The sequence below is a fragment of the Sturnira hondurensis genome, unplaced genomic scaffold (genome assembly GCF_014824575.4).
Source record: "Sturnira hondurensis isolate 20B ecotype Veracruz unplaced genomic scaffold, ASM1482457v3 Scaffold0009733, whole genome shotgun sequence".
Taxonomy (NCBI): Eukaryota; Metazoa; Chordata; class Mammalia; order Chiroptera; family Phyllostomidae; genus Sturnira; species Sturnira hondurensis.
Window position 1 is genome coordinate 5,716,987 of NW_028082364.1, and position 26,789 is coordinate 5,743,775.

The 26,789-nt window shown below is 54.8% G+C and overlaps 1 protein-coding gene across 1 annotated transcript; it reads right to left on the reverse strand.

Moving 5' to 3' along the window:
• Positions 1–285: 285 nt before the first annotated feature.
• On the reverse strand, positions 286–26,535 carry WIPI2 (WD repeat domain, phosphoinositide interacting 2). Its single transcript, XM_037057897.1, has 12 exons — positions 26,270–26,535; positions 20,125–20,207; positions 12,231–12,400; positions 10,737–10,833; positions 10,271–10,368; positions 9,856–9,948; positions 7,179–7,249; positions 4,708–4,815; positions 3,753–3,917; positions 3,009–3,116; positions 1,713–1,810; positions 286–869 (listed from the first exon to the last, which is right to left on the reverse strand). The coding sequence occupies exons 1-12, from the start codon at positions 26,341–26,343 to the stop codon at positions 757–759; spliced, it is 1,278 nt and encodes a 425-aa protein (XP_036913792.1). The 5' UTR covers positions 26,344–26,535; the 3' UTR covers positions 286–756.
• Positions 26,536–26,789: the final 254 nt, after the last annotated feature.

Below are 26,789 nucleotides of genomic sequence, written 5' to 3' on the forward strand. Positions count from 1 at the left end.
ATTCTGTGCTACGTGTGGGTGTAGAACAGCTACCAGCTTTCCTAAAAAAAACAGACCACACACACACACAGGTGTTGGGCAGAAAGATGACAGCAGAGACCAGATTAACTGACCACCCAGGGGACCCCCGCCCTGCCCCCCGGCTCCGGCGCGCCTGGGCGTTCCTTCAGGTCCATGTGCTGCTGGGGAAGAGGGTTTCTGCAGCAGAAGGCGCCTCTCGGCCCAGGTCCACATGGAAAACAAGGTCAGAACCGGAAGCCGGCTGTGGAAGAAACCCCAGAGGAGTCCAACTTGGAAAGAATTTAATTAACAAAATGAAGCGGGGGCTGTGGTCCAGGAGGGGCCCTCGGGGGGGCCCCAGGTGCCCGCGGAGCAGCCTGCTCTGCACATACGCCTTGTAAGGACAGGTGGGGACGGCCACGCACCTGCACTTGTTCGCAAGTGGCCTCTAGCCAGCTGTCCCAGGCTGGCTTGGCACATTAATGCATGCAAAGCAAGGAGGTTTCGAGGGCTTCACCAAACAGTTAATTTTGGCAAAAAGAGAAAACAAACAGCTAAAACTCATAGCAGGGTTAAAAGCCACTGAAGTGAAAACCATGTATTTCGACAGTTCGGGCGGACTACAGCTACGACCGTTTTTGTCTGTGAAGTCTCTGCCATCCTCTCCCCCAGCGCTGGTCGCGGTTCACAGCAGCATAACACAACATCCTCTGTCAGCCTGTGTCCTTGCTTGGGGTCTGGGCTCGCAGGCCCAGCTCAGTCCGTCCGGAGAACCATGGGCGGGTGCTCGCTGTCCTCCTCCAGCCGCAGGGCTCGAGCTTCCTCCTCCAGTCGCACGCCACCCACTGCCCCCGGCTCGTCTGCGCGGGCTGCAAAGAGAGGCAGTCGGCTCAGGGGCCCATGAGGGCGCTAATGCGCAGTGGCCCACACAGCCCGAGTTTCCGTCTTTCTCCTGACTAACAAGCTTTTTGCAGCCTTAGGCAGCTCAAGATGTAGTCATCTCTTTTCCAAAAGTCTTAACTTTCAAAGAGACGTCTGCGAGCACACAGGGGCTTCCTGACGGGCAGACCGTTCATCTCCTGGGGGGCACTTCTCGGACTGGTTATGTGAGATGCTCAAGCACAAGACATGAGACGCGCAGCGCCCCTCCCGCTGGAAGGCACTCCAGCGAAGAGGAGCGGTGAGCAGGGGTGCTCTCCTCTGCAAGCAAGGCTATGCGGCCGCCCTGTTGAGGGCAAGCTGCTTTCCTGGGGGGGAGATAGCTCCCAGGAGATGAACAGCCACAGCCGGACGGGCCACCCATCTGCCTGCACACTGACGCGAGAGGACCCACGTGCAGGCCACTGTCCAGCTGCAGCCCACCCTCCTCCCAGGGCCCTGGGCCCTGGACGGCTGCATTGCAAGCTTGTGGGCCCATCAGACAGAGCCAGGGCACACGTCACATGCGCCCAAAGCAACCTTAGCTGTGGCTGCTTTTCTTCAAGGAGAAAGAGTGAATGGATTCAGCCTTTGGAGGCCTAGAGTAACCCAGTGACAACAGCTGGCCTCTGAGGACCGCCACTCCCCTGCCGACCCGAAGCAGTGGGTGGGCCGTGCTGACTGGGGAGAAAAGCACAAAGCAGGAGAGGCATGGGCAGTCCCAGCACAATGGCCGCCCAGCCTCCTGTTGCAGCCCTTACCCAGTCTGGTCGGAGAGGCGGGCGCATGAGTACCTTTGGCGACAGCCGTGCTGTAGGTCTGCGCTACGAGGGGGCAGTCGTGAGAGGCGGAGTCTAAGATTTCATTGGTTGTCTCCATACTGCCATCCAACCTGGTAAAAGCGGAGCAAACACCAGTGAGGACGTCACTGGACAAAGGTCACTCGCCAGGACATGCGTGTAACTATAGTGACTGTATCTGTTCACCTGAACTTTTATGGGGAGAGTCTAATGAAAAACTTATTCCTGGTGAGACAATCTTACGTCATTTGAGACTAATGATTGTAAATAGAATTTGCTATAAAAAACACGCCCCAGCAACATCATGGATGGAACTGGAAAGCATTATGCTGAGCGAAATAAGCCAGGCGGTGAAAGACAAATACCATATGATATCACCGTTAACAGGGATCTAAACAAAACAAACAAGCAAGCAAAATGTGACCAATGACACTCAAATACGGAACAGGCTGACAGGGTCCAGAGAGGAGAGGGGAGGGAATTTCAGGGGAAAAGGGGATGGACTCACATGAACAAGTATAAAGGCCACATGGACAATAACTAAGGGTGGGGGGCGGAAATGGGAGGGAGGCGGGGAGCATGGGGCAGGGGGTGGGCAGGGTTGGGAATATAAGACAGAAAGCTGTACTTGAACAAGAATTAAATAAAAAAATTATTTTTTAAAAAAGGAGCATTTAAGTAAAATAAAAATGTGGCATAATTCTAAGCAAGTTCTATCTACCCCTTCTCTGTATAGTCTAGCCCCTTAATAACTATACAGAAGTATATTTCTCTTTAAGAAACTATAAAAATAAGATACAATAAATAGGTGACTTCCTAAAATACTTAAAAAAACCCACGCCCCAGTTCTACCCCAGGGTATTACAACATTGCTGTAATTGTTGGATTAAAATAAAAAGCAGAAGCAGAACACCAAACCGCACAGCTTCCCAGTCCACAAGTATTAACCCCTCCTCTCAAAGAGATGACCTACCCCACAGTGACACGGCCAGCTCCCCAAACTATGCCAGCCCAGCCCACCCCTAGGGAAGGCCCGCCCCCACCCTGGAAGGCAGGTGCGCCCGTGTCTGCCCGGGAACTGCACGGGGTCCCCAGTGGGCGGGAGTGGGAGCGTGGGCATCTGTGCCACGCCAGGGTCTGTCTGGGAGGCGAAGCTCCCGGCTGGCATGGCCACGCCGGACCGTGCATGTGTGTCGCTGGCTTCCAAGGAAGCCAACACAGAGGTGCCAACGGCAGCCAGATGGCACAGAGAAACCCGGAGGCGGCGGCGGCCAAGAGAGGCCAGCTTACTTGTGCTGCTTCATGAGGGTGCACTCGCCCCCCTCCTGGGGGTCCAGGTTGTACATGTACAAGTACCCGTCGGCAGCTCCCACCAGCAAGCGGGGGATCTTCTGAACTCTGGTGGGAACAAAAAAGCAGCCACTTTCAGGAGCACAGCTCTCAGATTCTGGTGAAGGTGCGGCCTCGCCTCTGGTGTGGCCAGGGAAACACCCCCACCTCGAAGAGCAAGTGCAAACTCAGTGTCACGAACCAGGCCTGCTGTGTGCGGACTGAGCGCACACCCCCGGGGCTACTCCTGGCCACGCCCCAAGCTTGCGGATGCCTGGAGGCCAGAGGGCGGGCCACCGTCTCTCGGCCCCTCGATCCACTGGACTTGCCCTGCGAGGAAGATGCCCGGCCTCACAGAAGCACTATCCCCCAGCTACACTCAGCCCCACGTGGGTCCCAGGCCCTGCACTCTGTCCCTGGCTGGCCCTGTGGCCTGGGCGTGAGAGGGGCGCTCCCACAGCTCGGGCTGGGCAGCGTCGGACTCTGTTCCGCCCACTCTGTTTGTGCTCAGCAGACACAGGGAGAGCGAGTGCCGAGGAGAAGGCGTGCACACCCGCGGTTCCCTGCGCGCCTCATCAGCCTCCGCTCGACCACAGGGTGTGTCTGCAGCTTACTCTCGGGCCACAAGAATGGTCACTAGCCCAAGCCGGTCCCCATCTCTGGATGTACCAGGACAAGGGGGCAGGGCCTCCCGCCCCTACTCACGTGGCTAGGGCGCAGATGTTCTTGTGGCCACAGAAGGGCAGGCGGACTGTGGCAAAGGCTCTGCCCTGGTTGAACATCTCTGTCACTTGGGACGGCAAGTAGCTGGTGGAAGCCATGAGTACCTTCCCAAAGTAGCCGGTCCAGGTGGTGGGCTCCTCCTGAGGTCTGGAGGGGGGGGGGCAGTCGCAGGTGTGTGGCTGGTCCCTGAGTCACTGTGTGCCAACCAGAGACACGGGCCGGCCCCAGGGCCTGGAGAACCCTCCACCCCTCAGGAAAAAGGGGTGGAGAAAACAAGCCTCTGCCAGAGCCGTGTCCCTCCTCAGTGGCTGCGACAGATGACAGCAAAGGACTTGTGGGAACGTGAGGACGGACATACAGGGCCAGAGTCATGACCTGGACCTTTTGGACAGGAAGTCTCTAAAAACCTTAGGAGCACAAGTCTCTAACTCTTTTCCCACAGCCCATTTTTGGGGTCGCTCACCTGGTACATATCTCGAGTTACCTTACATGCTCCTTGAAATAAGACAGAATGTAAGCGATACTTATGGTCCCAGTGGGATGTGCTTGAACTTGGAAGAGAAAACGTAAGCAGCACCCCATCCCCACGCATGTCCGCGCAGTGATACATGACGTAAACCGACTGCTTCAGGCAGGACACCTACCCACAAGCAGTGTGTGCAGACGTGCTGAAGGGACGTGCCTAGAGGTGGACGTCTGCACTGACCAGAAGACAGCCATCTTCCCCCATGCTGACCCCCCACAGAAGGCCACCCGACAGGGACAAGGCTCCCCTACTGCTGAGTGTGGACTGGGTGTCATTCACTCAGAGCCAGAGAAGGGTCTCCACGGCGGAAACAGGAAGGCAGGGCCTGTCTGTGCACACGTTTCTGCCCGGTTGGCCTAAGCTGGTCAAACTGCTCTCCTGTTTTTAAACAATGCAATCTTTGCAACTCACTTTTCCTTGACAGTCTCGAGTTTGAAGATGTGCACAGTCTCCGTGTTGCTGGAGGCGGAGAGGAACATGCCGTCCACGCTGAAGGCCAGGGAGCAGATGCTAACGCACCTGCGGGTGAGAGGAGGCCTGGGCTGCACGGCCGCCCAGAGAGGAGGGGCCCCTGACAGCGGCCCCCAAGTCTGCGGGCCGCTTTCTCCTCCCTCCCCAGTCACCTGCTCAAAAAGCTCCTTTGGAAGGTGTGAAAGGCAGCGTCAGGCAAGAGCGACTCTTCTGTAGGCTATTAAACTGTGAACTCTCTTTAATTCACATCACAGCAATTCCTAGCGCACAGAGCGTAGACTGGCAGCCTTGACATTTCACAGAGCAAAATTTTCAGTACTCAACACACTAAGTCTCTACGGTACGTGGTGAAAATCACCGGAAAAACCCGAAAGCCAGCAAACCCCGTTTCCTCACAGTCCTGGACACACGTGTGGCCCCTCCACAGCCGGGCCTCCGGGGTCCACCATGGACCCGGGGCATGTGCTGACCCACGTTGGCTGTCAGTGAGACAGTGTTTAACGACCGAGGGGAAGGTGCTGCCGAGGCAGAGGGGCTGCTTCCGCCGCAGGCGGGGAGAGGCCCCCGGAGGCCCCCGGATGCTGCCTGGAAGGGTTCGGGAGTCGTCCAGGTTGCCAACCTGACAGCCCGAGCACAGGAGGCAGCACACACAAGACCTCGGTGGAGACGGGGCCACTGCTCTGAGGGACTGAGCGTGGTGTGGCCGGGACTGGGAGCGACAGAGAGGGAAGGAGACTGCGCTGGAATGAAGGGCAGAGGCTGGGATGTCAGCTGAGGAGTATGGAGTTACCCTACCGGCAAAAGGAGGCAGCAACAGGGCCCTCAAAGAGCAGTGGGGCCAGACTGACGGGCCCACAGCAGAGATGCGTGAGCGCGAGGTCAGGGGTCATCTGAAGGCGGGAGGAGGAAGATGGGAGGGGACATGGAAAGGGGGAGACCTCGGGAGTGGGTGGGCAGCCCTGGGAGAGCCGACACGCCTGTGGCCTCACTGGGCGCATGAAATGAGGGAAAGAGTCAGTGCCGGGTTCCCCCGAGTCCCTCTGGCTTGGCGCCAGGTATGGCCGGTGGCGATGGTTTACCAAGTTAAGGTGTGTGAGCAGACAGGGCACATTCTGGCCGGTGGTGCCAGGCACCCCAGCAGGCACCTCAGGAAATGCCGCAGCCTGGGATACAGGCACGTGACACTGTTTAGGAGGACGTGCGGCTGTAGGGGCGGGGAGAGGGCCCCTGGCAGAGATGAGACAAGAGGGGAACAGAGCCGAGAGTGTGGCGCAGGGACAAGCAAGAAAGAAGGGGAAGAGAAAGACGGGCGGGGTGACAGGAGGGGCAGACGCCTAGCTCTGGAGATGGGACAGTAAAGCTCACTGACAATCTGTGGACCCATGCCACCGAGAGCAAGCAGCAGTACAGGGTGAGGTGCCTCGGAGCCATGGGCACGAGATGCTGAACCGACAAATACAACAACAAGTTCTAAATTATTTCCTATGTACCAGCACTTCCTGGCCCAGCTCCTGACCTTGGGGAGCTGGGCTCCACCAGAAAACTGATTGGGATGGGACCCAAGCTCCAGAGGTCAAGCACTGCTAAGCAAGGTCACAGGCTACAGGCAGAGCCCAGAGATTTGGACCCGAAGCCCGGTCCTCATCTCTCCTGTGAGTCCTGAGGCAGAAGACCCAGGAGCAACCAGGACAGCGCCCCTCCCCAAGCAGGTGGAGGGAGAAGGGAACGCTAAGTCCAGCCCAGCAGGGTCTGCAATGGACGGCCAGGGGAGGGAGCTTTACAGGGTGTCTTACGGTATGTGTGCGTTTGTGTTTAGAAGGGAAGGGAGGGAGAAAGAGAGGGAGAGAAACATCTGTGTGCAAGAGACACATAGATGACTGGTTGCCTCTCGCTTGCCCCCAACTGGGGACCTGGCTTGCAACCCAGGCGTGTGCCCTTCTGGTCCACAGGGTGGAGCTCAGATTGAGCCCAGACCCTCAGGGCGCACAAGAGGCAACCGACTTGTGCATCTCTTGCATGTGGATGTTTCTCTCCCTCTCTTCCCCTCGCTAAAGATAAGTAGTAAAATCTGAAAGAAAGGACAGACAGATAGGAGCTGAGCCTTCTGCTGGGGGGAGGGGGAGGCGGTCAGTGTCCAGAGCAGCAGGTAAGGCTGGGGCCCGCTAAGCACCTGGGGTCCCCAGCCGCCGCCGCGCCGGCTCCCCCGTCCGGCTGTCGCTCTGCACACAGGCAGGATGACGGGCACACAAAACCCAGTGGGCGGTAAAAAGTGTCCCTCATCTCTCCTGACCACAGAGCTGGGCTGAAGGCGCGTGTTTACCTGGACACCTGGGGCTCGCGTCCCACTCGGTCACAAAGGACACAGAACTGAAATCCGAAGAGAAGCCACCTGGGAGATCTGTGTACTTTACCTCTTAACTCCTCTCCGGAACTCGAAGAGTTTCTGTCCCTCTGGAATGGAGAACACCCTGATCACGGTCCCCTGCAACAGGAAAAACGAGAGGAAACAGGATGTTAGCCGAGTGAAATCACACTTTCCTGTGAGTCTGGACATGGACCACGCGGCCAGGGCTTGGGGCCGGAGCCCCTGGCCAGCGGCTGCAGGCACCCCGCACAGCTGCCGTCTTGCTCTCGCCCACGGGCACAGCAGGACACCTCTCTCCACCGCAAATGCACTGTTCATTCTAAACACTGACGGCTTGAGGTCAAATGTGGAAGAAACTAGCTTTAGTTTTTTCAAAGCCATCTGAAGTTTAAACTATTAAAAACAACCCTTAGGTGTGTCCCCCACATTGGAAAGCGCCCCCTAACCGATGGCCTGAAGAACCTCGAGATCCCACTGACGTCCTTTCTTGTCACTCTGAGTTACTGACCGAGGGACGTGACGAGCTTGGAACGTTACTTAACTGCCTAAACAGGGTCTGCCCAAACCTACGCAACAGTAAGGCTCGTGTTAAGAAAATTCCCAAGACAAAAGGAAATACGAGTAAGTGGTGAGTGACGGCAGCTCCCTGCTTGGATGTGAACCGTGAGGAGGACGGCTGTGCTCCTGCCAGGCTCTACCTCCCACCTCCTGAAACACGCATGGGCCTGGGGTAGGCAGACAGGACGTGGACATCTGGGAGAGTCACAGAGAGAGACGTGCCCCGGAAGTGAAACCGAATGGTGCTTCCACCACCAAGGCCACCAAGAAGTCCCACGAGCTATCGCGGCACCCAGAGACCCAGCTGCAGGTCACTAAGAGCAGCGCCCTCGGAAAGACAGCGGTTCCATCCGGTAGAAAGGACATCACCAAGTTCGTAATTCTTGAGAATCAGAGGAAAATTAGTGCATTCACAAGCAAAAACAACCACGGCAAAATTCTGCCTTTTGTAGCCTAAGCTTTTGTATTTGTGTAGAGCTCTGTGCCTTTATGTCCAGCGGCACCCCCGAGTGACACTGAGGAAGGACAGTTGTGGGTCGTGGCCTGGAGGCAGGAGGAAGCCACACAGCCAGGGCAGCCGCACCAAGCTCACAGCAGGGCTGAGAAGGGCCCTGTGGTCTAACCCCACGAACCTGAGGATTCTGTTTAAACGCAAATCAAGAGTTTGCTCTTAGGCCCTGGCTGGTGTAGCTCAGTGGATTGAGCATGGGCCTGCGAACCACACGATCGAGGTTCGATTCCCAGCAGGGAACTCATGAGAGGCAACAATACATTGATGTTTCTCTCCTTCCCTCCTTCCCTTCCCCTCTAAAGATAAATAAATAAAATCTTTATTTAAAAGAAAAAAAAAGAGTTTGCTCTTAATAGCCCAGAAGACAGTGTTCTATTTTTACTGGCCTTGAAATTGTATAAAGTGCCTTTTAGTGCGTCCCTAAGACCTAATACAAACCATAAACACAGAACTCGGATTAATCAAGGGGTGACAGAACCTCACGGCCATTTGTTTCCAAGCTCCCCAGGGAAAAGGAGACAAGGTGACACTGTGACAGCCCAGCACCGCGTTCAAACGCGAAGTCGCCTTGGAGTCTAATCCCCCTGCTTCTACCCAGCTGGCTGACCCCGCAAATCACCTCGTTTCCTCCACAGGAAACAGGAGAAATGTTCACCCTGACTAGGGGTCAAACGAGGTGACAAATGTAAGGGTCTAGACTGATCCCTGATGTAAGTGACCCGTGCATGGCGGCATCGCTGCTGTGCAGGCTGGGTGGGAGAGTCCAGGACACAGACCCGGCAGGGACACTGGGGCAGGGGGCCGACGTCCCGCCCCGGGTCCCATCTGGTTGGCTGGTTTGAGGGAAGGGTGACTTCGGACAGCAGGCGACTCAGGCCCTCAGTGTGGCAGCATCCGAGTGACATCAATCAGGCCGCGCGTGAATGAGGAGCAGGTCCCAGTGCTCCCAAGAGAGAATAGCGAGGAGAACGAATGAGATCCCCGAGAAAAGACAGAGAAGAGAGGAACAGAGAGGAAACAGAGGCAGCTGTCGAGTCAGGGAGAGAGCGAGGACCCCCCAGCGTCTGGGAGGCTGTGAGCAGAGGCTCCCACGGAGGGACCGCCAGGACTGCACCCGGTCTCGGTGCAGACGGGCCACGTCCTTTGGGCCCAGAGGTTCTCCTCACTTCCTGATCAGAGAGGCACACAAACGACGTACGTAAGACTCAGGTGCACTACCATCTGCAGTCTAAACGTTAACAAGTTAATGGAGTAGCACGACTCTAGTATGTTTTGAACAGGACAAATACAAATGTCCCAAGAGAACGGAGTATTTTGCAGCAGCCAAGAGTGTTAACTCAGAAGACGCAGCACTACTTGGAGTGCGGAGGCGGAGGACCACACACGCGACACGACCGCAGCTAAGCAGACGGAAAAGGGAGGAGACGTCTCCAGGCAGGCCCCCCGCACCCCAGCACATGCCGTGCCTGTGCTCGCCATAGTGAGTGTGTGGCTGCGTGGGGCACTTCGGTCCCCGTCAGGGAGAGCCCGGCCCACTCCCTGCGCTGTTCTGCACGCGGCAGATACAGAGGTTCGGCGGGTGGCCCGACTGTGTGAGCAGCACGGGAGTCCGCTGAGACCCCGGGACCAGCTCTCCATGGGGCCAGCATCTCACCTTCTCAGAAGCAGTGGCGAGCTTGGTTCCGCTGGAGTCGAAAGCCAGCGCGGCTAAAGGACTGTCGTGAGCCGGGATCATGTTGGCCGCTCTCTGGAAGGGAGAACCGGTCAAACGTGACTCCCACCCCATCCACGCACGTCCACCTGGTTTACTGGGGTGGGGGCGGGGCAAGGAAATGTGCCCAAGACCTTAGAAAAGTGAAGCCATTTATCCTGAGGTGTCTGGCGTTTTCTCCGTCCCTCCCAGCCCTTGCCCTGGGGGAGATGACGGAGGGGTGAGCACTGCACTGGCGAGGGGCTGGCAGGCGGAACTGCTCACGCCACAGACGCCAGGACGCCAGAGGCCCCACTGGCCTCACTGCAGGCGCAGGCGCAGGCGCACTCTGAGGGCTCGGAGCACCACGGAGCCTCACCAGGTTAATGGTGTCAAAGACCTGCACTTCTCCGATGGTGGCGCTGCCAGGGTAGGCCAGGTAGCAGTTGTCATTGTTGATGGACAGCGCACACAGGCCTGGGGACACACGGAGCACAGCGCAGAGTTAGGGTCTGAGGGCACCTCTGCAGTGTCAGACACGACAGAGCATCTACTCAACGAAGAGTACAGAAGTCGGGGCTCTGACCCCTGGGTCCGGGTCCCACCTCAGCTGGGGCAGGGTTCTAGGCAGAGAGGCCTCCTGGTTGGAAGTGGCCAGTGACCTCAGAGTGGAAGCTGACCGAACCCCTGACCGATGTGGTCACAAGACCTGCGTCAGAAGGAAGGGAGCTTGGCTTAAGGTCAAGCCATTTTACATCTACCCACGGGACCCCCAGAGAGAGAAGTAAACCCCTCACTGAGCCCCGGCTTCCTCTAAACGAGACTCAGAGAAACAGGGCGCTCACCTGCTGGGTTCGGGGGAGTCTCCCTGATGGTGTGCAGCACCTTCATGTCCCGGATGTTGTGTATGTACAGGGACTCTTCCAGGCACACTATGAGCCTCTAGAAGAGAGAGACGGGGCAAAAACCAGAAACACCAGACATGAGGTGCCAGCCGAAGCGCGACCCACTCCCGATCTCCACCTGGTGCACTCTCGGATTAAGACGCTCTGCGTTCCTTCCAGAGCACCGCGCAGACCCGACACTCATGCAGAGGATGCTGGCACAACCAGGCGGCTCTCCCCAGCACCCTGCTCCCTGCGCACCGGTAAGGTGATGTCGGGAGCCAGGGTGCCTGTCCCGTGACGATTTCTGCCACCTGTGCTAGGACATCTAGTGACGCGATTTGGCTCTACGCCACGGAAACTGAACAACTACCGCTGGGAAAAAGCGTGTTTAGTTTTGCTTGTCTCTCGGCCCTCCCCCAACCCCTCGTGGAGATGAGATGGAGCATGTTGGGTGGGTCTGGTGACTAAACACCCGGTGCTGAGTTAGGCAAGATGAAGGGAGAGCCTAGGAATTTCTCACGAGTGTGAAAACACGCCCCGCGCCCGGATGGCCTTGCAGGAGACTGTCCCTGCCGCATTCCCAGATGGGTGTATTGGTGGTGGCGCTTCAAGGGCCCAACACCAGCTGTGACCAGAACGCACACGAGCATTTTCAGTTTCAAAGAGGTTCAAGAGGCTCTGCCTTATAACTTCCCACTTTAACCAGCCTTTTCAGTTCCTAGACCAATTCCCAGTTCCAGCCAAGTCAGCAGGTCCCCGCTGTGACTGCCTCAGGGTCACGGCATTTCGGGATCCACCAGCTGCGTCCTACGCAGCCCACGCCCACTGCGCCTTGGCCTGTGCTGCAAGCGGAGCTCGTGGAAGGGCCGAAGGAGGCGCCGCATGTCGTGTGTGAGCACAGCCATGACGGCCGCATGACATGAGCTCCAGTGCCTGTCACCCGCCTGCACCACACACTCTTGTGAGTTTTGGGGATGATATTAAGAAGTGGTAAACGTGTCAACTTAAAGAATTAACAGTTCAAAATAAGAGGCTAAATAAACTATGACTCAACCCTGAGGCTGAGTATGTGCACACAAAGCTTGTCCTACGTTGCCGAGTCTCAGAAACCGTGACTTCACGCGGACGGGGATAAGACGGCTGGCTGCACCCCAGGCCGGCTGACAGAGACAGGCGAGCCCCACAGCAGCCCCTCCAGTCACCATGCCGCCACGCAATTCGAGGACCAGCCGTACAGTCACGCAGGCCTTGGGAGGATGCGTCAAACCCGTGGCAGAAAGCAAGGCATTCGCCAGGACGGGAGGGACGAGAGCCGAACTGAGAAGAAAGCCGAGTCGAGGCGGGGGTGGCAGCACCAGCCTAAGTCACCCTGACAACCCGGATGTGGGTTTTCACGCCCGATTCACGCCTGACTGCAGAGTCACGTCCAACTCAGGGGAGACTGCCACTCACCTGCCTGTTCAACTTCACGGCCAGGATCGTGTTGGAGTAGCTGTAGTTGCAGATCTCTGTTCCTTTCTTAAAGTGGCAAACTTTTAGCTTCCTAGGGGCTTTGAGGCTGACAATGGCCACCAAGCTGCTGGAGAACAATCTTTCTACGATGCACACGTCTTCGGTGTCAGCTGCAAGTAGAAGAAATATCTATGTATCCACATCAATAGGCACAATCTGCTCCCACACGCAAACATGGGTCTAAGTGATGATTATGAAAATAACCATCACCCGGCTGGTGCGGCTCAGTGGACTGAGCGCAGGCCTGAAACTCAAGAGGGCACTGGTTCCCAGTCAGGGCACAGGTCTAGGTTGCAGGCCAGGTCCTCCGGGGTGGGGGTGGTGAGCACGAGGCACCCAGTTGATGTATCTCTCACACATCAGTGTTTCTCTCCCTCTCCTCCCCGCTCTCTAAATAGAAATTAAATTCCTAAAAAAAAAAAAAAAAAAGGAATTGTTAAAAAAAAGAAAGTCGAACACTACAGGGCCACACAACGGGCATCTGGTGAGAGGGCCAGGCAGGCCCTGGGATCTGACGGAGGAAGGCTGCTCTGCCCTCCGGTGCCACCTCTGCGGAGGCCTCACACACACTCTGTCCAAGGGGGGCCTCCTAGGTCCTCTCTCACATCATCCTGGTCACTCCCTCCCTGGCCGTCAGCTGTCACCACCTGTGTATCTGCCCACTGGGAGCTCTGGACACTGTCTGGACTGGGAGCCCCGTGAGAACAGAGGCTGTGTTCCCTGCTCACAGCTGTCTCCCTGGCCCTCACAATGGTCCCTGCCATGCAGGAAGCCCCCAGATAGTCTTTGAATGACCTCCTTTCTAAGTCTTGCTTTCCTCTACATGAAATGGGATGGCAGCTACTCTGTAGTCCCTCAGGAGGGAACGGCCAATATGATCCAGAGCCAGTTCTCCGTTCCCCTCAGGTCCCTGCTCCCTGTTACAGGGGACTTCCCCTACCCAGAAGGCCGAATGAAACAAGATGTAGAGACAGCGTCTTATACAGAAAGTGGCAGGTACAGTGGACCCTCCACAGGTATTACTTCACCCCCTCCCCACTGACTGCCTACCCCCGACTCCTTATTACCCCAGGGTAAGTTCTGATCGAGACACAAGGAGAACTCTGGAATGTAAGAGAAGCCCAGATCGAGAGTCTAGACGGTCTCCACCTGCAGCCCGTCTGCCTGAGCTGCAGAAGGACAGTGTGCTGGGTGTTTTGAGCACACACCCGCCCCTTCATTCGGCGGTGCTCCGCAATTGGTCTCTACATCGATGCCGTCCCAAGCATAATCCCAGCAGACATTTTCGTTGACAATAACTGATTTTAAAATCAGCCAGTCAGACCTGGCTGGTGTGGCTCAGTGGACTGAGCGCCGACCTGCAAACCAAAGGGTCGCTGGTTCAATTCCCAGTCAGGGCACATACCTGGGTTGCAGGCCAGGTCCCCAGTAGGGGGCGTGCAAGAGGCAACCACACATTGATGTTTCTCTCCCATTCTCCCTCCCTTCCCCTCTGTCTAAAATTAAGTAAAATCTTGAAAAAAAAAAAAAAAAAAAGAAAGAAAGAAAGAAAGAAAGAAATCAGCCAGCCAGAGGATCTAGAATATCCAAGGCTACCTTGAAAAAGAACACAGTTGAAGGGCTTACATCACGAGACATCAAAACTTCGTATCTAATAGATGAAAGTGACAGTAAACTAGACAGCATGTCACTGACATGAAGACTGACAAGGATCACTGGAAAAGCTGAGGAGCAGAGAGAGACCCACACTTAAAGGGCTGTTTTAAGCACCAAAGCAATCCAACGAAGGGAGAGAAATCTTGTTGGCAAACAGCTGGCCAGGAGTCATTAGGGCAAAATTGGCCCTGACGGCGCCCTGCACCAGTTCGAGCTGCGTCACCGAATAAGCAGAGGGGCTGGAACGGCAGCACTGTTGAAGAAAACACTGGATAGTGTCTCCAAGACATGACAGCAGGCAAATGTTTCTTAGAAAGGACACAGAAAGCAGGAATCATAAATGGAAAAAAAAACTCGTATATCAGACTTCATGAAAACTCAGCATGTCTGCTGAAAAGACAAGCTGCAGACAGGAAAATGCTCCATCGTCTGACACAGGACTGGTCCCCGAATACCGAAGGAACTCTGACAACTCAGTGACAAAAGACAAACCACCAAATCTAAACAGGGACAAAACACCTGAATAGACATTTCACGAAAGACACACAACTGGCTGACAAAAATGCCCGAGAGCATCAGTCAGTGGGGACATTCAGATCAGAGCCACCACGAGACTGTCATGCACACACAGGACGGTCAGCACTGAGAAGCCTGATGACACCCACCTCAGGGAGGGGGCAGAGCACCAGACTGGCACATAGCATCCGAGGGGATGTGAAATGGGGCCGCCACTTAGGAGACCCTGGTGGTCCCTGTAAGACGAATCACACATTCTGTGCGTAGATATTTACTCGAGTTAAAGACATGGAAGTCCACAAAAGGAGCGGGGCGAGACTGTTCCCAGCAGCTTCATTCATCACAGCGAAAACCGGACGAGCCCACGGATCAGGGGATGGACCAGCTGTCACTCAGCCACACACGGTTGACCCTTGAACAAACGGGGGGTGGTTAGGGGCACCGACTCCCCTCGGAGTAGAAAATCCAAGTGTGTGCTTTGACTCCCAAAACTTTACCCTTGGTAACCACAGAGGATCAGTTCCAGGACCCCCATGGACACCGGCATTCTCAGATGCTCAATCCCCCGGGAGATGGCACAGAGGACCACACCCAGCTGGCCCCTGCACCCGCAGGTGGAAGACAGCACAGGTGTCTATCACACGGAATCTGTGTGTATGAGGACTGGAGCGGCTCAAGCTCACGTTGTTCGAGGGGCAGTGGAGACACGCAACAGCAGGGACACGTCTCAGCAACGTTAAGCTGAGAGACCCTCGCATAAGAGCACGTGCTGCATTTACATGACACTCCAGAACAGGCTGACCTAACTCTACTTGAGAAAAGCCGGAACACTGCCTCCTAGGGGTGGGAGGGAGCCGGGACTGGTCTGAGGAGGTATGAGGGAACTTTCTAGAGCGATGGTAAACCTTGACAGGAGTTTGGGTTACACAGATGCATGCCTTCTGTCCAGACTCACAGATGTTACTTAAAATCTGTCCATTCCACCCTAGGTGGTGTGGCTCAGTGGGCTGAGCATCAGTCTGCAAACCAAAAGGCCACTGGTTCGATTCCCAGTCAGGGCACATGCCCGGGTTGTGGGCCAGGTCCCCAGTTGGGGCCACGAGAGACGCAACATTCGCTGTTTCTCCCCCTCTTTCTCCCTTCCTCCCCCCCAAAAGTAAATAAATAAAACCTTAAAAAGAAAACATCTGTGTATTCCATTATATGTAATTATTACCCCCAAAGCAAAAGCCTACAGCACTGAACTCCAGGCGGCAGCAGCGTTCACGCTGAGGTGCTCACGGGCACACCCACTGACGACGCCCACTGACGGAAGATAACAAACCCATGGGCAGGGTGTTGGTGCACTTTTCCCACCCACTGGTAAGTCTGAAGACTTTTTTTTGGAAATTTTAATGAAGGAAACAAAAAGCAGATGAGCGCTCTTTCAGAATTTTACAGAGGCATGTGTGGGGGCAGCAGAGCTGTCTTAAACTACACGTGTCCACTGAAGAGACCAGCATACCCACATGTCCGTCACCTGGACTGAGCAAACACTAACTTTCTGACTTTTGCATCACCTATTTTTTTCTTTTCTTAAGTTTCAAAGAAGGTCATCGCCCCGCCTTGTCACCTCCAAACACGCCAGGAAGCCCTCTACATAAACGAGCGCGTGGGAAAATGCTCCTTCCAGTCGGGGAGTGACAGCGGAGATACCCCGACTCACCACACATCCAGGGTTCAGGAGGCGTCCCTGCAAAACCCCAAGGACCTACATGGGGACACAGGAGACTGTCCCGTGTGGCCCTGGGGCAGGACATGCTTCCCAGTGCCCCAAGAAGCCTTATAAGAGAAGACTCCAGACCTCAGAATGACAAGGACCATGAACAAGGTCGAAAAGCAAACAGCAGCCCACGGCAGATGGCTAATTGGCTGTAAGTCAGGAAGAAACAAATAATCCAACAGAAAAGTGGGCAAAGGAAAGAAACAAGCAGTTAAAAAAAAAAGCAGCAGCGTTCACTTCAGTTACGATTTAAGAAATGTAAAAAGACAACAAACACATCTCTCCTCTCAGACTCAGCTCGCACGTGTCAAACGTCTGGCGGTGCCTGAGTGCAGGAAGGGAGGGGTGGGTCTCCGAACGCTGATAAAAACACCCGTGGGAAGTGCGGACTTGACCCAGCCGCTGTAAAATGCCTACCCGCGCACTCTCCTCCTCACCACTGGGCTCGCAGGCCCAGCCGAGACCCGCCCCCGCCCCCCCCGCCCCCCGGCAGCCTCGCTCCTCCTCCTGGTTAGCTGCCTGCCCAAGACATAGAAACACGCCACACGGGGCTCACAGCAGCAGGACTCACAAGGGTCGGAAAGTGGACACCACCCAAGGGTCCACCAGCGAGGTGTGGCCCGTCCACACAGTGCAGCCCTGCTGAGCAATAAAAAGAAAGAAGTGCTGGCCCACGCTCCTGCACGGCGGCCCTGCCAACACTCCAAGTCCAAGGGACCAGGCGGGTGTGACCCCGCCCATCTGAAGGGCCCAGAGCAGCAAATCTATGGAGGCAGAAGGCAGATTAGTGCTGGCCGGGGGGGGGGGGGGGGGGGGGCNGGGGGGGGGGGGGGGGGACGACGGGGACAACGACGATGACGACGGGACATGGGGAGGGACTGCTCAGGGACCCAGGGTTTTTGGGGGGAAATGATAAAAAAGTTTTAAAAGTAGATTATGGTAGGCAGTACTTAGAAAATACACTAAAACCCACTGAACGGCACACTTAAACCAGGTGATTTTTATGGCATTTGAATGGCATTTCAAAAAACTGTGAACCCCACACAGGCAGACTGTTACCGAAATGTGCATTCTGGCCAATACGCCAGGATCTGATGGGGGAGTACAGGGCAGCAGACAGGCAACAGAGACGCAGGGCAGAAACGAGGTGTCAGGGCGGACCCCCTGCCCCGGGCCTCCCACACCGCCAGAACCAACACCAGACAATTTCTTTTCTCTAGCTCAACAAAAGTGTCTGAAAGAAGAAAGGTGGGTCAGGTTCTAGGTCTAATAGAAGAATCTCATAGCTTTAGTTTAAAGCATTAACTCTCAAAAACTCCTACGTCCATTCCATCACTTATTTTTTTAAAAGATTTTATTTATTTTTTAGAGAGGAGGAAGGAGGGAGAGAAACATCAGTGTGTGGTCACCTCTGCGCGCCCCGTACTGGGGACCTGGCCTGCAACCCAGGCATGTGCCCTGACTGGGAATCGAACTGGTGACCCTTTGTTTTGCAGGTCAGCACTCAATCCACTGAGCCACACCAACCAGGGTGACCATTAGTTATTTCTTTTTTCCCTTTTTTTAAAGATTTTATTTATTTATCTTTAGAGGGGAAGGGAAGAAGAGAGGGAGAGAAATATCAGTGTATGGTTGCCTCTTGTGTGTCCCCTGCTGGGAACTGGCCTGCAACCCAGGCATGTGCCCTGACTGGGAATCGAACCATGGTTGTTTGGTTCCCAGGCCGGCACTCAATCCACTGAGCTACACCAGCCAGGGCTAGTTATTTCTTAAGGGCCAAAGTGCACTAAGAAGACCAAAGAAATCACCACGTTGGTCAGTAAATACCCACTCTTTTGACAACACATTTTGTTCCATTAAATACATCTTTAAAACAAGGTGCCAAAACCCAGTAAACAAATTTCAAGGAAACAGATTCGTCATTAAATCATCATTAAACCACTCCAATGGAGGAAGAGTGAAGACCAGGTGTTCTTACACCCTTTCTCAGCACGGGGTCTCCAAACTGGGAAGAAATTCTGTGGATCTGAAAACAGACGACTTGTCACTACAGCAACAAGTTAGTAGCACAACCCAGACCCTCACTTGGCTTAGATTCAATAAGGGCTTCGTTCATGCGAAAGCTGGGTGGCACCCTTTTCCGATATGGGGGTGCCCTTCTGAGGAAACCCCTGCAAGGAGCGGGCCTGCGTGGGGTCCAGGGGAGGCAGCCGGCCAGGGAGTTGCAGAAACACTGCTGCCCACGGGGATGAGCAAGCACAGGCAGTCGAGGCTCTTTTACCCCCCCCCCCGGGCTCCATCTTCCGGCTACGTGTCAGAATAGGGGCTTTTGTGGGAGACCCAGTAAGCACCAGGAGGCCAGTCTGAGGACGGGAGAAACAAAACCGGAGGCAGCCGGCAGGAAGCAGGAGGCAGGCACTGACTGGGGCTGATTCTGCTTCCCCACTGTCTCCCTCTAGTCTCCCAATAAAGGGCCGGGGCACTTGCCTTCGGGGGCAGCGACAAAGAACGGGAAAGTCAGACACACTCCGCTGACGGAGGTGAAGGGGCACCCGAGGGCTTACCTGGGAGGAGGCCAGGGCCTGTGAGCCAGCCTGGGTAGCCCCTGTCTTTTGGGTGGACCACGAGACCAGCACAAAGAATGGACTTTCCACCCCCGGTGTCTNCCCCCGGGCTCCATCTTCCGGCTACGTGTCAGAATAGGGGCTTTTGTGGGAGACCCAGTAAGCACCAGGAGGCCAGTCTGAGGACAGGAGAAACAAAACCGGAGGCAGCCGGCAGGAAGCAGGAGGCAGGCACTGACTGGGGCTGATTCTGCTTCCCCGCTGTCTCCCTCTAGTCTCCCAATAAAGGGCCGGGGCACTTGCCTTCGGGGGCAGCGACAAAGAACAGGAAAGTCAGACACACTCCGCTGACGGAGGTGAAGGGGCACCCGAGGGCTTACCTGGGAGGAGGCCAGGGCCTGTGAGCCAGCCTGGGTAGCCCCTGTCTTTTGGGTGGACCACGAGACCAGCACAAAGAATGGACTTTCCACCCCCGGTGTCTTCATTTTATGTAACAGGGGTGGTTATTTGTGTTTGCTCGTCTTTGTGTCCCTTGCCTAACATCACACAGAAGCATCTGCTTGGTTTTGGTCTCCCTCCACTTAAATGTGTCAGGAGAGGAGGAACTCTGTCACTACCGCCATCCCCACCAACAAAACAGGGCTGGCACACAGTGGGTCCTCAGTAAATGTTCACAGAACGACTAAACCAAGAATGAGCACAAGATGCCTCAGCACTGAAAACATGCTGTGCCTGTGGGAAGCGTGTACAGCTCTCCACCGGCTTCCTGGGGGGCACGGGTCTGTGCCTGCGCCTGCGTGGTCCGCAGGTACTGCTGTGCACACGTGAGAGCAAACCAAGGCCACGTGGGCTTGGGGGAGAGGTGGTGACACAGTGACCAGGGAGGAGTCAAAGCCCATGGCATACCTGCACCTCCATATTGCTTCTGACATGTCAGCTGTTCAAATGCCAGAAAATAACAATGGAAAGAAAAACATCATCCCTACGTGGGCTGTAAAACTTCCAGCTTTCTGGAAGTCCTGCATGACAGAAACCCGATAGGTTTAAATGGCATTGAAAATGGGTAGAAATAACAATAAACATAATATGATACCTTGCATTGAAAAAACAACCCACAAATGTTTCTCCATGCACATTTATAAGTATGCAAATTAACAGAAAAGATCTGGGGACACGCAAAATTGTTCCCGGGGCCACTTCTTGGTGGACTGAGGTGGAATAAGAGAACTGGCTAGGGGCACCTGGATTTTAACCAGTGTCTGAATTTAAGAATGCGTATCAATTCAAGTTCAACTTGTCTGTTTTAACAGAGGGAAAAAATAAAGCAAACACTTACTGCATTCATAGATCTGTTCCAGCTTATCCACAGAAGAAAGGGAGAAAAACTTATAACCGGACTTACTACCAACAGCTAGGGACCTGCAAAAAAGCCAGATTCAGAAATAAGAGCTGGTACGTGTAGACAACGATAATGCACAAACTAGCTTGCAGAGTAACCATCGTCTGTACCAAACATTAGCATACAATTTCACGTAGTTTGTACCGGGTGAGTGGTGGCTGAGCAGAAAAGAGGAGGGTGGCAAAGGAAGATGACATGCCCCACAGGCAGGAAAAGGTGAAGGTCAATAAAACAGAGATAGCCAACACTCTTACTTAAAACGTAAAACTTTAGAGGCATATTTGACATGTAATAAATATCCACCCCTAAGTTAACGATCCCCTCAAACAAGTGGGGTTTCTCAGGCACCTGGCACGCATGCACAGGCCGGGTGAGAGTCTGAGTTCAGGGAGCTGACGTTCTAGTTAAACAAGTCTGTAGAGCCCGGGAGCGGGCCAGCATCTCCACATCTCCGTGCGGCTGCAGCAAATGCAGCCCAGTCACTTCTGTATGGCTGAGCCACGGGCCAGAAATGAAACGTGCCCTAGTGCTAACTGAGGATCTGGAGTCGGAAGACCACACAACCGGCCTGGAAGGAAGAAGCAAGGGCTCCGGCTGCAGAGCCTTACCAGGAAGGCCGGCGCTTGCCACCCCACACCGACACCGCGCTTCTGCTGCGAGGCTCAGAGGGCCCCGAGCGCTCTCCAGGTCCCTCCACAGCAGAGCTGCGGCCCTAAACAGAGCACTTGTCCCTCAGACCACCGCCCTCCAGAGGGTGACTGACCAGGGAGTAAGAGAGCACAGCCTTTGGAAACAGGACAGACAGCAAGTGTGGGTCACGCAGAGTCAGACCCTGGGACTGTTTGTGCATCTAGCGCCTGGGAGAACATGAGAACAGGTGGAGGCAGAGGGTGAACCAGAAGACGGAAAAACCGAAGATTGGCATTTCATTCCACGAGTGCTTCATCTGTTAAAAACCTGGGATCCCCGACCCCTCTTCACACGCATACAGAAGAAATAGTTACCTCTGAACAATGTAGGGATTGGGGCTCCCCACCCACACAGGCAAAAACCTGTGTACTACTTTTGACTCCCCCAAAACTCAGCTGTCCCTCGGTATGACTGATGCGGGTGAAGGGGACCAGTCCCAGGACCTGTACAGGTACCAAAACCATGATGCCCAAGCCCCTTACATAAATGGTGTAGATGGGAACCCAGGGACACCGAGGGCGGCTGTGTTCCTGTGCTGAAAACCCTCCACATGTAAGTGGACAGTGCAGTTCAAATCTGTGTGGTTCACAGGTCAACTGTATTTCAAGAACAGAGCCACTATAAGTAGCCTTAAAATTTTAAATTGCAATTGGTTTAGCTCATAAATATAAATAAAATTTTCTATAAGCTTTTATCACTTTGCAAAAATACTTCACTATACCGAATTAATTACATCAACAAAGTCATTGTTACCTGTAAATATTTTGAAAAGTAATACAGGAACCAATAAAACACAAGAATAACCAAGAAGACTGAAAATAAAACCTCAGTTCTCCACAACTTTTGGGAAACTGGTATTCGGGAAAGCGTTCTGCGGTTAAAGAAGGGTCACCATCTGCAGCATTGAAACCTCCCCCCACCCTTTCTGATCTGGAGAGAAGTCGTTCTTGTATTACATGTTTTCTGTGTTCCTGACGCAAGGGGCCACGCAGCCCTGACCTTCACCCAGACTCCCAATGAAACCCGCACCCATGGCCCACCTGTGGCCCTCTCAGACTGCAGGGCAGCATCCAGGGCCTGAGTGCCCACGCCAGATGGTGCCCCGCAGCACTGAGTTCTGCCTTTGTGGACAGCTGTCACTTTCCCTGTGACCCTGCCATTGTGCACAGCCTTCCTTTCCCTAACTTCTTGTTGACTGAGAAACCAAATCACCGAGCTTGTTAGTACTGTATCTGAAATAAGCCTCTTCCTCGGGCGACCTAGTGAGCTGTGACCAATGAGAACCTAAACCCTGATATATCTAGTTCTCAAACGGGCCCCAAACAGGCAGAATGTGTTCGAGCTGGGCCCACTGATCACACGTCAGGGCTTGGCCCCCTCCAGACACCAGGGACCGATCTGGGGTGCGACACGCCCCAGCGAGGCTGCATGGTTCACCAAAGAACTGTGCGCCCCAATCAGTGAGAGATGTAAACAAAAACAGTCCAATTGCTCCCTGGTATGTCAGGTACAGTAATGCAGTATCAACCAAGGTAGACAGTTTGAAGGGGTGATGACACTACGTGTAAATAGGTTTGGTGTTTTTCAGCGTGAACACCAATCATCACGTCCCCACGCCCCTGTTGGGAGATTCTGCCTGTAGTAATTGATCCCTCAGGACTCACCTGACCCTAGAAGAGCGCACTGAGGGGAGAGGAGCAGTAACAGGTAAACCTGAGATCCCCCGAAAGCAACCTTACTCCCTGGTAAATGTGCGTGTGGCATTTTAAGATGACATAATGGGTATCTTTCTGACAAAGGGAGGGACTAACAAACCACAACAAATAAAAGGATCCGGTCACCGCCCCCCACGTCACCACTACACTCCTGCCTTCAACCAAGTCTGTTGTCGAAGTCCAGAGGCCTGCTGTACCCCTGGGGGACAGCCTGGGCCCCCCAGCCCACTCCCTCCTTCGCACTGCACTAAGCCCTCTGGGGACGCCACGAGGTCCACTAGGCTGGTCCTCTGCCTTCCTCGCTAGTGATCTGCATCCGCTTTCCTTTACCACGTGCCAGCTTCCAAAATTTTGTTGCAGTGCCTGCCTGCTCCTCCTCCCCACCCCGTGGGTGTAAGTCTCTCAGACGCACTGTGTCGGTATTTGGAAGGGGGACAAACAAGTGCTTGGGTCTGGCCCACCAAAATGGCAAGTCTCTGTCACTGAATGTAACTCCTTCTCTATTCTCCCCTCTCTCCAACGAGCAGTCCGCATGGGCTTGCCCGTCGTTTCTTCTTCGTTCAGAGGTTAGAGTGTTAGGATTCAGTGGAGACGGTCCACACCCACGGAGAGGAATCCAGCCGGGGGGCCCTGCAGCCCTGCAGGGTGAAGGGTCCTTAGTAACCATCTACTTCTAAGCCCCTCAATTTGCTGACGAGGACGAGGCGGACAGAAGTGGCCTATACCCAGAATAACAATGGTAACCTGGGAGAAACCTGGCTGAAGAAAGCCCTCCCTCCGGCCACACGCCTGCTTCTCCCCTCCACACCGTCACTTTCCCGGACACCCCACCACAGTCCCACAAACAGAAGACTTGGGAAGGGAAGTTCTTTCTTTGGTGCATCCCTCTGAGTCTTGTAGCTTCCAACACGCCCTGCCAGTCACTGCCCACAGATGAATGGTGTCCACGGGATGAAGTCACTCCCTGACACTTCCATTTGAGATTCACATGACACTGCCACTTATTAGTCTGTTACCTTCAATTCCAAAAAGCCACAAAGCCCTCCAACACAAACCTTCCGAAGTGTTACTTCGAAAACTAGGGTTGGAACTGACTGGGTACGAGCAAGCTGACGGAGACGAGCTGTTCTTCGTGCTTCTGTCTAGTTAGAGAACAAAATGAAACAAACCCAAAAGCAAATGGTGAAAAACAAATAAGCCTTATTTACACTTCTAGGACTGGAATCCTGGGAAAAAGTACCACGGCATTGGAACCACTACGAGTGCAGATGAGAGGCAGGCAGTTCGCCGGGCTGCGAGCGGCCTGTTGTTAAGCACTGTGGACAAATGCGCGCCTGCTGCAGAGCGAAATGGCTCCCAGGCTGGCTGGTGAGACAGGGGGTGTGGGGCCCCGACGGTGTTCTGTCCACAACTCACACTCCTCTATTAAAGTAAATTCTGGAGGTGGGCAGGGAGGGAAAGGTGCAAACCACACAGCTGTTCCCCAGGAAATTCAGTGTTTCTCTGGTCTGAGACCAATCACCGTTGTTTCAATCAATACACGCCTGAAGGTCTAACTTGCCGCTCCTTACAACTGTGTTCGTGCCACATCAAGGGCTCTTTGGAAAGTTAAAATGATAAAACAGAAATCTCCTCTTGAACTAATAACTTCAGGGCTCCCAGAGGGGTCAGGAAGGACAGGATCTCTGACTGTGAAAGGGCCTTTTTTCAGGCCAGAGTGACATTCTCCTATTATATAGGAATTTAAAAAATATATTGATTTTTTTTTTTAGAGAGAGGAAGTGGAGGAGAGAGAGACATCAATTAGTTGTTCCACTTATTTATGCCTTCATTGGTCGTCTCTTACATGTACCCTGATGGGGAATTGAACCTGCGACCTTGGCTTATTGGGACGACACTCTAAGGAACCCAGCTACCTGCCCAGGACTTACTATGCAGAGAACTTGGTGCCCAACTGAAATAACAACAAAGAGAATGCTTGGGCATTTCACTTCATTTCCTTTCAATATAAATGATGGGGAGAGAAAACCTGACAGAATGACAGGAAATGTTTTGGAAATCTCTAATTTATATAAGACATAAACTCATCAAGCTACCATTTCTTACTGGTCTCAAAGTATTAAGGGCTTAAAACTAAGTCACAGTTGGTCTGAAAGGTTCCACTCCCCACACTGACTAACATAATACACTCTATCCCAGGGATCACCACCTGTGACAGACTGTCCAAAATGTTTTTTTTTTTTTGTGGTATTGGCTTTAGACCACTCACATAGACCACTATGGTATTTAGTTGATTTCACCTTTACAGATCATGACAGTCTGATTTCCAAATTCACTCCCCTGAACTCCCCTCAAAACCCTACACTGCAGGTAGAGTAATATGCGTAGCAGAGGAAAAGAAGGAGAATGCAGGGGACAGACGCCAGCCCCACTCCCACAGCTGGGCTCAGCAGCCCCCAGACCCAGGAACCTGTCCAAAGGTGGGCTTCCTCACCTGAGGGTGGGGGGGTGACCTGCTCCCCTCCAACCCTCAACACAGCCCACCGAGGGCTGCCTGCAGAAGGTGCCACTGCGCCCTGCTGCATGCCACCGACCTGGGGCTGGCCTGCCTACAATCAAGTTTGTTTCTCCTCTTCACTGAATTCATTTTTTAAGTTACATTTTTGGAGCAACATTGGTAAACAGGGTCATATAGGTTTCAAGTACACACATTTCTAAGACACATGACCCTGTATTGTGTGCCCACCACCCAAAGTCAAGTCATCCTCCGTCACTTAACATTTGGCCTACAACCCAGTTTTCATTAAAAAATTTCTCCTTCTCTACCCTGCCAGTTACACTCAACTAGTAACCACTCAGCCAACCCTCTGCCAGCCAGTGACCCACTCCCCTCCTTGCATCACTTCCTCTTACTCACTCCCCAAGATGGCTCTCCTGCCTTCCAGGCCCACAACTCATCCTTCCGGCTCCCCAGGCCTCATCGGGGAACTATCCTCAGAACTATCCTCGAAGGCCACCGAGACGCCTCCGAGGCACAGGCTTCAGACCCACGTGGGTTTGGACAAGGGTGTTCCCTACCCACGTGCTGGCCCCAGCGAGGGTCTCTCGTCCCCTAGGAACGGCCCTGCCCACCCCCCGAGGGGCCCAGACTCCGCAGGTAACTCTGTCACATCCCCTGGCTCAGTTTCTCCCCGGGCCGCAGGCCAGGATTATTGCTAAGTTTGTTTCTTGTTGGGGGAGAACATCAAACTTTCCTGCCAAGAAGAACAGTGCGACATGAAGGAAATGAAATAAAACCGGGGAAAGGGACCCTAGGATGAGGAGGAGACCAGGAGACGGGCCTGAAGAGGGGGAAGAATGGGGCAGAGAGGGGCGGGCGGGACACGAGGAAGGAGCCCACTCCCACCTCGGGCAACAGGTCGGGCCATGAAGCGCGGCCCAACTTTGTGAGAAACGGGGTCCAGAGAGCGAAAGCCTTCCAGTCGGTGGGCGAATACCTCCTTCGCCCCATCACCCATCAGTCTTCCTGCCCAGAGGGTACCCGAGGAGGGGGCCCCCGCCGCTACGCCGCGGGCCCACCGCAGGGACGCGCGCGCGCCCGCCCCGGCCCCCGGCCCCCAGCTCCCAGCCGCGCCCCCTCCCGGCCCCCGGCCCTCCGGCCCCGGCCCCGGTCTTACGTGACGTCCTGGTTGAAGTTGGCGAAGAGCAGCTGGCCGGCGCCGGCCTCTCCGCTCTGACTGGCCAGGTTCATGGTGGGCGCGCGGCGGGCGGATGGGCCCGGCCGGGGACTCGCGCACGGGACAGGGGTCGCGTGCGCTCAGGGTCGGCGCCGGGCCCCGCTCGCCACCTGGGTCGCCGCAGCTCGCTGCCCGAGGATCAATCGCCGCCTCATCCCGTCCCCGCTCTTGTTTATGCTCCGGAGCCGGGGCGCCCTGCGCGCCTGCGCGTCCCGCCCCTTCGCCGCACGGGCCTCTCACGGCGCAGGCGTGCTGCGGAGGTCCCGCCTTTTCACCTCTGGCCCGGGCCGGAGTTCCGGTCGAACACGCGCAAGCGTGGGGACGCGCGGGGGGCGCGCTGGCTAGGGCTTGTGGGCGCGTCGAGCGCCGCGCATGCGCATGGGAAAGAGTAGGCGCGTACACTGCCATCATCTTAACAATTTTGCAAGACCCGCCGTGTGCCAGTGTTGGTGCCAAATAC

What these genes read in the sequence shown, in the direction of transcription:
- WIPI2 (XM_037057897.1), bottom strand. Translation starts at nt 26,343, where the DNA reads ATGAACCTGGCCAGTCAGAGCGGAGAGGCCGGCGCCGGCCAGCTGCTC. An exon ending in AACTTCAACCAGGACGTCAC is followed by an intron (nt 20,208 to 26,269) that starts GTAAGACCGGGG and finishes GCTTTTTTGCAG; the next exon opens with GTCCCTAGCTGTTGGTAGTA. An exon ending in TTCCGGAGAGGAGTTAAGAG is followed by an intron (nt 4,816 to 7,178) that starts GTAAAGTACACA and finishes TCTCACCCGCAG; the next exon opens with GTGCGTTAGCATCTGCTCCC.